Here is an 11014-nt window from a genome sequence, read left to right as displayed (position 1 = left end):
CACAATTGCACTAAAAGCATATGAAATATCTAGGAATAAACCTAACCTAAGATATAAAAGATAGAACACTTATGAAGGAAATTGAAGAAGACACAAAAAATGGAAAAACATTTCATGCTCATGGATTGGAAGAACAAATATAGTTAAAATGCCATTATTGCCTAAAGCAATCTACACATTCAGTGCAACCCCAATCAAAATTGCACCAGCATTCTTCTCAAAGCTAGAACAAAGAATCCTAAAATTGGTATGGAACCACAAAAGATTCCAGATAGCCAAAGTAATATTGAAGAAGAAAACCATGATGGGAGGCATCACAATCCCAGACTTTAGCCTCTACTACAAAGCTGTCATCATCAGGACAGTATAGTATTGGCACAACAAGACACATAGACCAATGGAATAGAATAGAGAACCCAGAATTGGACCCACAAATGTATGGCCATCTAATCTTTGACAAAGCAGGAAAGAGTATTAAATGGGAAAAAGATAGCTTTTTCAACAGATGGTCCTGGGAGAACTGGACAGCAACATGCAAAAGAATGAAACTATAGCACTTTCTTACACCATACACAAAAACAAACTCAAAATGGATGAAGGACCTGAATGGTTAGAATGGAAACCATCAAAACCCCAGAGGAGAAAGCAGGAAACAACCTCCTTGACCTCAACTGCAGCAATTTCCTACTCAACACATCCCTAAAGTCAAGGGAATCAAGAATAAAAATGGACTATTGGGACTTCATCAATATAAAAAGCTTCTGCACTGCTTTTTAGGAAACAATCAAGAAATCTAATAGGCAACCTATGGAATAGGAAAAGATAGTTGCAAATGACGTATCAGATAAAGGGCTAGTATCCAAAATCCACAAGGAACTCACCAAACTCCACACCCAAAAAGCAAATAATCCAGTGAAGAAATGAGCAGAAAACATGAACAGACACTTCTCCAAAGAGGATATCCAGATGGACATCAGACACATGAAACAATGCTCAGTGTCACTCATCAGCAGGGAAATACAAATCAAAACCACAATGAGATACCACATCACGCCAGTCAGAGTGACTAAAATGAACAGGATCAGGAGACTCTAGATGCTGGTGAGGGTGTGGAGAGATGGGCACCCTCCTACACTGTTGGTGGAAATGTAAACTGGTGCAGCCGCTCTGGAAACAGTGTGGAGGTTCCTCAAAAAATTAACAATAGAACTCCCCTATGACCCAGCAATAGCACTGCTAGGGATTATCTAAGGGATACAGAAGTGCTGATGCATAGGGGCACATGTACTTCAATGTTCATAGCACACTCTCAACAATAGCCAAATCATGGAAAGAGCCTGAATGTCCATCAACTGATGAATGGATCAAGAAGATGTGGTTTGTATAAACAATGGGAAACTATATGGCAATGAGAAAGAATGAAATCTGGCCATTTGTAGCAACGTGGGTGAAACTCAAAGGTGTCATGATAAGCGAAAGAAGTCAGGCAGAGAAGGACAGATACCATATGTTTTCACTTTTAAGTGGAACAGGAGAAACTTAACAGAAAATCATGGGGAAAGGGAGAGGGGAAAATAGTTGGGGAGAGGGAGGGAGGCAAACCACAAGAGACTCTTGAATACTGAGAACAAACTGAGAGCTGATGGGGGATAGGGCGAGGGGATGTGGGATATGGGCATGGAGGAGGGCACTTGTGGGCTGAGCACCAGGTGTTATATGGAAACCATCTTGACAATAAACTATACAAGAAAAAAAAGTTTCAGGAATAAATCTAACAAAATATACAAGGAGTATATACTCTGAAATATAAAATATTCCTGAAAGATTTTAAAAGGTTCACAAATTTTGGGATGTATGATAATAAATTGGAGGACTATTTTTTGAGTGTCATTTCCTCACATATTTATCTATAGATCTGCTACAATTCTTAGTTCACACATGTAAGGAAAATTGATTCATGACAACTATAAAAAAAAGGATAGTCTTCTCAATAAATGCTAAGTCTATGCTACGTACACATGAAAAAATAAATAAAACCTGATGCTTGCCTTCTGACATTATAAAAGTTGATTCTAGGTGGATTAGAAATCCCAATGTAAAACAATAAAGTATTTAGAAGAAAGTTCAGAAAATAGGATAAAAGTGGAAGACAAAATAATAAAATGTTTAGAAGAAGTCAATGAGATTATTTTCATGTCCTTTGGTTCAGGAAATAGGTTAAATAAATCAATATCTTGTAAACAAATAATTGATAAATTTAACTATGTTAATATTAAAAAGTCATATTCACCAAAGTTACTACTAAGAAGTAAAAAGCAAACTAAATACTAAGAGAAAAATTTATAGAATATAGGGTATATAAAGCAGTCTCCAAAGCATGAAGAAGAAAAAAGGACAGACAACCTACTAAAAATATAAGTAAGAATACGGAATAAAAAGATATGCAAACGGCAACAAACATGAAATAAAGAAAATATTTAAAGAAAAAAAATTAAACCTGCAATTATTACTATATACTTATGAGAATGACAAAAATTTATAAGTCTAACATTACTAAGTATTATGAGAATGTGGAATACTGGGAATTTTACACATTGCTTATGACTTTATAAATTTGGACAATCACACTGAAAAACTGATAATGCTTACCATAAAATGAACACATACCCCTGTGACCAAATAATTTCACTCCTTGTTATATGCAGAAATATCGTTACTGAATCCAGTAATTTGTATGAATTTAAAAATATAATGTTGAGCAAAAGAAGCCAATATATATATAACTCAATTTATATAAAGACAAAAATGAGACAATAGCAATCTATGTTGCTAGAAGTCAGATAAAAGTTTCCATGTTAGTTGTCTGTTATTGCATAACAAAATGTCTCCAAATTTAGCAACTTGCAATAACAACATTTATTGTCTCAAAGCTTCTGTAGGTCGCAGTATTCTGGCTCTGGTTCAAGTGGGTCCTCTGCTTCAGTGTCTCTTACCGGCTGTAATCACAATGTTGACTTGGGATGGGAATCCTCTCAAGGAACAACTGGGGGAGGAGCCACTTCCCCAGATCAGTGATGTGGTTGTTGGCAGGGTTCATTTCATTATGAGTTGCCAGACTAAAGGCCTCAATTCCTTGAAGGATGTTGTCTGAAGGCCATTTTCTATGTATTACCAAGTGGGCCTCTCTACCATGGTAACCTGTTTCATCCATGTGTGTAGGCCAAGAAAGAGAGAATGAGAGAGGTGGAAGGAGGGAGAAAGAATAAAAAGAGAATGGGGCAGAGAAAGGGAATGAGCAGCGAATGGGAAAGAGAGAGGCAATAAGAGAAAGTGCTATTAAGATGAAAATCAATCTTTTGTTACTTAGTCATGGAAGTTACCTCTCACGTTTATGATATTCTATTCATTAGAAGCAATTCACCAGGCTCAGCTCACACTCAAGGTAGAGTCACTGCACAAGAGTGTGAATAATATGAGGAAGGATCATTGAAAGCCAGTGTCAGAAATTGCTTTCTATAGTTGCTTTGTGGGAAAAGGAGGGGTAGAAATTTGGAAGGTGCCATGACTAAGCTTCTGGGTATATTTGTAAAATCCCAGTCCTTGACTTACATAATGGTACAGAGACATATCTACTTTTTGAAAATCATCCATATTATTATAATTTGGTTATTATTTTTTATGTATATGAAATTTTGATTAATTAAAAAAAAACCCAAAAACCCTATGGTGAGATTAGATCTAGAAAGGTAAGATTGAACACAGTTGGCAAGTTTAGAGCTTAGTATAGTATTCTAGGTGAGTGGTGATATGGTCGTGGATCAGAAATAGCGATTTTGTCTGACTCCAGATGTGTGTCATATTTAGAGTTCACAGGATTTCCTGTTGGATTGAGGCCTGAGAGAAAAATAGGAATCAAGGATGGGTTATAGTAGTCATTATGCATCAAGCTGGGGAAGACTGTAGAAGGATTACATTTAGGACTACAGGAAACAACCAAAAGTTTCAGTCTGAATATGTTAAGCTTACAATAATTATAGGACAAGATAAGGGGATGTCAAACATGGAATTGAGTTTATGAGCTTGAAACACATAGGTAAAGGTAGAGCTGGAAATATAAATCCAGAGATCATTTTTATTGATTTACTCCACCATGGAAATGGAGGACCAGATTAAAGAACAGGAAGGTTGCGAAAAGAAGAGCTGCACCATCTGGCGATTAAGAAGTAGAGTGAGTCCAGAAAGAAAAGTTAATAAGACAGTCTGGTGAAACAGAAAAAACAAAACAAAACAAAAACAGAGTATATAACAGAAAAGAATCCATAAAATTGATCATTTGATAAAGCAACATAGAGGAGGTCTTGAGAGGAGCTGATTACATGGGATGCTCAATATGAGATGATGGAGGAGTTGTAATTACTGGGAAGAGAATATTGAAAAGATAAAATAGTGGAAAAGACGTGGATATGGGGAGGTACAGGAACTGAAAGGTCAGGGTATTAGATGCTTGTGTAATGGATCCTCAAGACCCCAAATTTTGCAATGGGAGTAGTGGTAGAGAGAGAAGAGCTGGTGCTAAAATCTTCAGTGAAGATTGGGAGATCCAGGATGCCCGAAATAAACAGTATAGTCCAATAGTCTGTGCTTTAAAGACACTTGCTAGGTTTTGCTCTTACTGTTTGCTGTTTTGTGTTCTTTGGGTGGGGGAGGATTGAGGGACTTAAGCAAGAGAATGGGGGCACCTGGGTGGCTCAGTTGGCTAAGCATCTGATTTTGGCAGTTCATGGGTTCGAGCCCCATGTTGGGCTCTGTGCTGACAGCTCAGTCTAGATCCTGATTCAGATTGTGTCTCCCTCTCTCTCTGCCCTTCGCCCACTAGCACGTTGTCTGTCTCTCTCAAAAATAAATTTGTTTATTTATAAAATAATTTTTAAGTTTGATCTGAAAGTCAAAATGAGCAGTAAGAAGGGCATCTAATCTACTAATCTCTGTCAAATTAGGAAATGTGGAGAAATAAAACAACAGTGAGTTGTTGGCCCCCAAGTATGCAAATCCATACAGCTACTCACCAGCTTCACAAATTCTCTATGCAGTATTTCACTATCTTCTCAGTGGCTTTATTAATACCCAATTCATAACGATTTATGAGAATGAATTGACATAATCTGTATAAAAGTCTTTTCCCATCATATGGTCATTATTAGCATTTAAAAATTAGTACCTCTTTTGGGGTACGTGGGTGGTTCAGTTGGTGGAGCATCTGACCAGCTCAGGTCATGATCCCATGGTTTGTGGGTTCAAGCCCTGCATTGGGCACTCTGCTATCAGAGCAGAGCCTGCTTCAGATCCTCTGCCCCCTGTCTGCATCTCCTCCGCTCATGCTTTCTCCCTCTCTCTCTCTCTCTCTCAAAAATAAACATTAAAAAATATTAGTGTCTCTTTTAATTAGCAATTAATAACAAAGACCTTTTTCTCAACTTGATATTTAAATACATGCTCTTTCTAGTTAAGTTTTCAGGATACAAAATTTATAATAATGTATAATCCTTTAATATGCTATTATTACTTCTTTGCTTAATTTCTCTCTTCATAATTCATACCCTCTTGTAAAATGTCTAATGAGGAATAGAATATATACAATGATCTTACTGCGGAGCTTTACTTCTCTGTTAAATAAAACGAGTTAGACAAATATTACTAGACCCATGGCTTTATAGGCACCATATTCTAATCAAATGACTTATCTGGTTTTGTCCAATGTTCATACTGTGTGAACAGTTTAGGGGCACAGGGTGATGAACACTTTAAATGTTGCAATTACCCTATTGGAATTTTATTCTAATACAATGTTGGGTGATCATTCTGGATTCATCAGGAAAACAGAGCCACCACCAAGCATTACAGAGAGAATATGTTTTATGTAGGAACTAAGTGAATGATAAGGATTAACTTTAGGGACAAAGGGGCACTGGGGGAGGAAAGTCTGGAAAGAGGAGAGTTGGGGGAGGATGCAGGTATAATTACTAATCACTCAAGCCTGAAGCATTGGTGAGAGTAGTTTGTGGAGAAGTTTGAATTCCTGAGCCATCTGGTTTCAAAGTGATCCTGGACAGGTCTGCTGAAGCATCACATCTGACCACCGCTGTGTATAAGCCACAACTGCCCGGGAATAACTCCATCGTCTTCCAAATCTCCTTTGATACTTTCATCTAGAATATATAAAAAATAGACATTATTCCAAGAGGATGTATAAATGCTAATGCACACCAAAATATGCTCAAAAGCATTACTCAAGGGGGAAATGTAAATCAAAATCACAATGAGATACCATTTCACACCCACAAAGATTGGTATGAAGAAAATGACAGCTAATAAAAAGCATTGTCAAGGATATGGAGAAATCAGATCCCTCCTACACTGCTGGCGGGGATGTAAAATGGTACAGCCATTTTGGAAAACAGTTTGGCAGTTTCTCAAGTTTGAACATAAGAGTTACCATATTGTGGGGAATCAGCTGAGGAATTCCCCAGGCTTACACCAATGGGTTAACAAGGCATAAAGAAGTACAAAACCATAAGATGCTCTCACCCAGGCTTGGGTAAACAAAATTAGGACCTCAGGGTAGAGAAGGGTGGGACCAAGGCCCCAGGATAAAGAGGGGAGGGGCAAAGGGCCCCCATACAAACGTATATGAGGTAAGCAAGATTAGGCATTCAGGGAGAAAACACCCCCCAATTTAGTATGAAGCTGCTTTCACAGGAAGGAAGGACCTGATTAGGTAAACAGGGAAATAGGGCCATAGATGGCTGAGCAGTGGGTCATACTGCCCAGATACATTTCATTTAGGTCTAGTGGGATATGTATATATTTTGGGTTACAATTACTTTCATAAGCCGATTTACAAAAAAAAAAAAAAAATAGACAGTGCCTCCTCTCTGCCATTAACAACCCATCTGCCCGGTGCCAGGATTTTGTTTTATATTGACTCAAACCCCAAACACTGTATACCTTCAAAAACCCCTTTCCCTCATGCCCATGAGTTGATGTCGACTAATTCATTGTCTCCTTGTGCATGCTCATCACGTTGTAACCCTTCTGATCTTAATAAATACGGGGCAAGAACCCTTACTCGAGACTCTTGTCTTTTCCTGGATATTAGCTATCTCTTGTTTTTAATCCTGCATCCCACTTTCTTACTAGACAAGAAAGAACTCTAGACCCCGAGTCTATGACACCATATGAGGCAGCAATTCTATTCCTAAGTATATACCCTTAAGAAATGAAGCCAGCCACAAGACCTATTAAATTCTATTAATATGAAATGTCCAAAGAAGGCAAATCCATAGAGACTGAAAGGTTAATTTGTTAACTAGGGGCTAGGGATTGAACAGAAATACTGCTAATGGACACTGGCTTTCTTTTTGGAGTGATGAAAAATTTTATAATTATAGTGATGTTTGCAACAACTCTATGCATATACTAAAAACCATTGAGTTGTATCTTTGTGTTTGTGAATTATGTTTATGTGATTTATATCCCAATAAAGCTGTTATCTTTTTAAAAAGAAGGTTATGGGGATGCCTGGCTGGCTCAGTTGGTAGACCATCTAATTCTTGATCTTGGGGTTGTGAGCCCCACTCTGGATGCAGGTTATATAGCCTGCAATCATGTATACCACCGCGTCTTTGCACTTCAGCTCCTCTTAGTTCCACTTCCCTTGTGTCATATGACATTAAAATGGCTATGGAATTTTTGGGTATTTGCTAAGGACAGTTCAAGTTAAGATACATTTCATTTAGGTCTAGTGGGATATGTATATATTTTGGGTTACAATTACTTTCATAAATAGTTAATTCTTTTCTGCCAGTCATAGTGTAATAATAATGGCTTGCAGGAATTTTCCAAGTGCTGATTATGTACCATGAGGTGAAGGTGGCAATATAAAGACCACATATGAGATCACATCTTAAGGTCTTCAGCACCAGTGTATGTGAGTAGTGGATACAAAACAGAGTTTGTAGTGAAAAGCACCTAAGCTAGTCTCTGCAAACATTTTCCAATCATGAGTTACATAGCCTTTTAAATGAGGAGTTCAGTTCTTCAGTTCATATGGTATTTGTCTTTCTCTGGCTGGCTTATTATTTTGCTTAGCATTATACTCTATCTCAATTCATGTTGTTTCAAATGGCAAGATTCCATTATTTTTTATGGTTGAATGATATTACATTGTACATATATACCACCTCTTCTTTTTTTTTAATTTTTTAAAATGTTTTATTTATTTTTGATACAGAGAGAGACAGAGCATAAGAGGGGGAGGGGCAGAGAGAGAAGGAGACACAGAACAGGAAGCAGGCTCCAGGCTCTGAGCTATCAGCACAGAGCCTGATGTGGGGCTTGAACCCACGAACGTGAGATCTGACCTGAGCCGAAGTCAGAGGCTTAACTGACTGAGCCACCCAGGCGCCTCTATACCACCTCTTCTTTATCCATTTATCTATAGATGGACACTTGGGCTCCTTCATAGTTTGGCTATTGTAAATAATGCTGCAGTAAACATAGGGGTACATATATTTTTTTGAATTGGTGTTTTTGTATTCTTTGGGTAAATACCTAGCAGTGAGATTACTGGACAATATGGTAGTTCTATTTTTAATTTTTTGAAGAGCCTCCATACCGTCTTCCACAGTGGCTGCACCAATTTGCATTCCCACCAACAGTGTAAGAGGGTTCCTTTTTCTCCACATCCTTGCCAACACCTACTCTTCCTTGAATTTTTGACTTTAGCCATTCTGATAGCTGTCAGGTGATATTGAATTGTGATTTTGATTATCATTTCTCTGATGGTAAGTGATGTTGAGCATCTTTTCATGTATCTGTTGGCCATCTGTATATGTTTTTTTGAGAAATGTCTGCTCATATCTTCTACCCACTTTTTAATTAGATTATTTGTTTCTTTGGGTGTTGAGTTGTATAAGTTCTTTATGTATTTTGGATACCAAGCCTTTATCAGATACGACTTTTGCAAATATCTTCTCTCATTAGGTTGTCATAGTTTTGTTGGTTGTTTTCTTTGCTAAGCAGAAACTTCTATTTTGATAAAGTCCCAATTGTTTATTTTTGCTTTTTCCCCCTTGCCTCAGGAGGAAGGCCTCACATTAGGTCTTAATCCATTTTGAATCTATTTTTTTGTACAGTATAAGAAAGTGGTCCAGCTTCATTCTTTTGCATGTAGCTGTCCAATTTTCTCAGTACTATTTGTTGAAGTACTACAACTATTACATATTCTTGCTTCCTTTGTCCATGATTAATTGACCATGTAATGGTGGTTTATTTCTGGACTCTATTCAATTCCATTGATCTATGTGTCTATTTTTGTGCCAGTACTGTACTGTTTTGGTTACTACAGCTCTATAAAATAATCTGAAATCTAGAACTATGATACTTCCAGTTTTTTCTTTTTTTTTCCCTTCAAGATTGTTTTGGCTATTTGGGATTTTTTGTAGCTCCATACAAATTAGGATTGTTTGTTCTAGTTCTGTGAGAAATGTTATTGGTACCTTGATAGGGACTGAATTAAATGTGTAGATTGCTTTGGATAGTATAGACATTTTAACAATATTTGTTCCTCCAATCCATGAGCATGGAATATATTTCCATTTCCATTTACTTGTGTTGTCTTCAATTCCTGTCATCAATGTTTTATAGTTTTCAGAATACAAGTCCTTCACTTCTTTGGTTAAGTTTATTCCCAAGTATTTTATTATTTTTGAAGCAATTGTAAAATGGGATTTTTGAAACTGCAAATTTTAAAAGGCCAAGCCTTCCTCGGGTCAGTTCTCAATGTAGGTAATAGTTATCACTAGTATGATATACTGTTAAATGCCATTAGAATCACTATGTTATCCAGTCCAAAAGGCACATGTTTCCAGTGATTCTGTTATCCTCTCAATTCAATCATAGCATGTAGGTATCTTTACCTCCAACCTGAAGCCAGAATAGGTTGACTTCCATTCCCCTGCTCTTGTCTTCTAGCATTTTAGTATCCATCTTGAATGATGTTAAAGAAGCATGCATGTAGTCAAAGACATTACTATTCATTTGACATACACAAGGCTACATCCAGACTTACCACTTTATAGGTTTCCTGATCAGCTAAAACGTGGATGGGTTACTATTAATGGCATGCTTATATCATTAACTGTAACAAGTGCTGGCTAAGTCCAATTCTCTATGTAGTAGATTTGATTACTCAACATACATTCACTTTTCTCACTGCACTATTTACGAAGAGCTTTACCATGTGACTTTCTTTGCAAATTAAAAATGGGTTGAAGGGACAGTGTGTCATTCCTGGGCAGAGTTTTTAAAAGATATTATAGATTCCCACCAGCCCTGTTGTGCACCATTTGCACTCCACAATGGGGACAGCAAAATTCTAAATTCTTAGAAAGAATTGCTCCCCATGGGGAGAGAGGGAGAGAGAGAGAGAGAGAGAGACAGAGACAGAGACAGAGAGACAGAGAGAGAGAAAGAGAAGGTGAATCTCGAGCAAGCCTGGGATCATAACCAGAACTCCAAATCAAGAGTTGGATGCTCAACTGACTGAGCCACCCTGGTGCCCCAGGAAGGGTTTGTGTTTGTTTTGTTTTGTTTGTTTTCGAGGTAACATTAGATCCCTAAATTAAATGATGAATAAGCAACTTTGCAAAGAATGATTCCGGAAAAGAAAAAGGCCCTGATACAGGAACAAACTTGGCATGTTCAAGGAAAAAAAGAGACCAGTGTGGTTAAATCCTAGCGATCCAGAGGGAAAGAGCTTCCGGACTAGGATGAAGAAGGCTGGGGCCCTATCAAGCAGAACCTTGTAGCCCCAGAGAGGAGTCTAGGTTTTATTCTGCACCAGCCATTGGAAAACCTTCAGCTGAGGAATAATGTAATCTTAATTACATTTTTTAAATGTGCTCTAGCTGCCCTGGAGAAGAAACTTGTGGGCAGGCAAGATTTGAAGCAGGAA

At 37.6% G+C, this 11014-nt stretch overlaps 1 protein-coding gene across 1 annotated transcript in view; it reads right to left on the bottom strand.

Moving 5' to 3' along the window:
* Positions 1-6123: 6123 nt before the first annotated feature.
* Positions 6124-11014, bottom strand: part of LOC115297645 (guanylate-binding protein 1-like) — a 31674-nt gene continuing 26783 nt past the window's right edge. Inside the window, exon 9 of the mRNA XM_029945807.1 lies at positions 6124-6206. Within this exon, the coding sequence (XP_029801667.1) occupies positions 6124-6206 (83 nt within the window). The remainder of the gene's footprint in view (positions 6207-11014) is intronic.

This window comes from Suricata suricatta, chromosome 8 (genome assembly GCF_006229205.1).
Source record: "Suricata suricatta isolate VVHF042 chromosome 8, meerkat_22Aug2017_6uvM2_HiC, whole genome shotgun sequence".
NCBI classification, from domain to species: domain Eukaryota; kingdom Metazoa; phylum Chordata; class Mammalia; order Carnivora; family Herpestidae; genus Suricata; species Suricata suricatta.
This window is presented reverse-complemented; position numbering and strand designations above follow the sequence as displayed.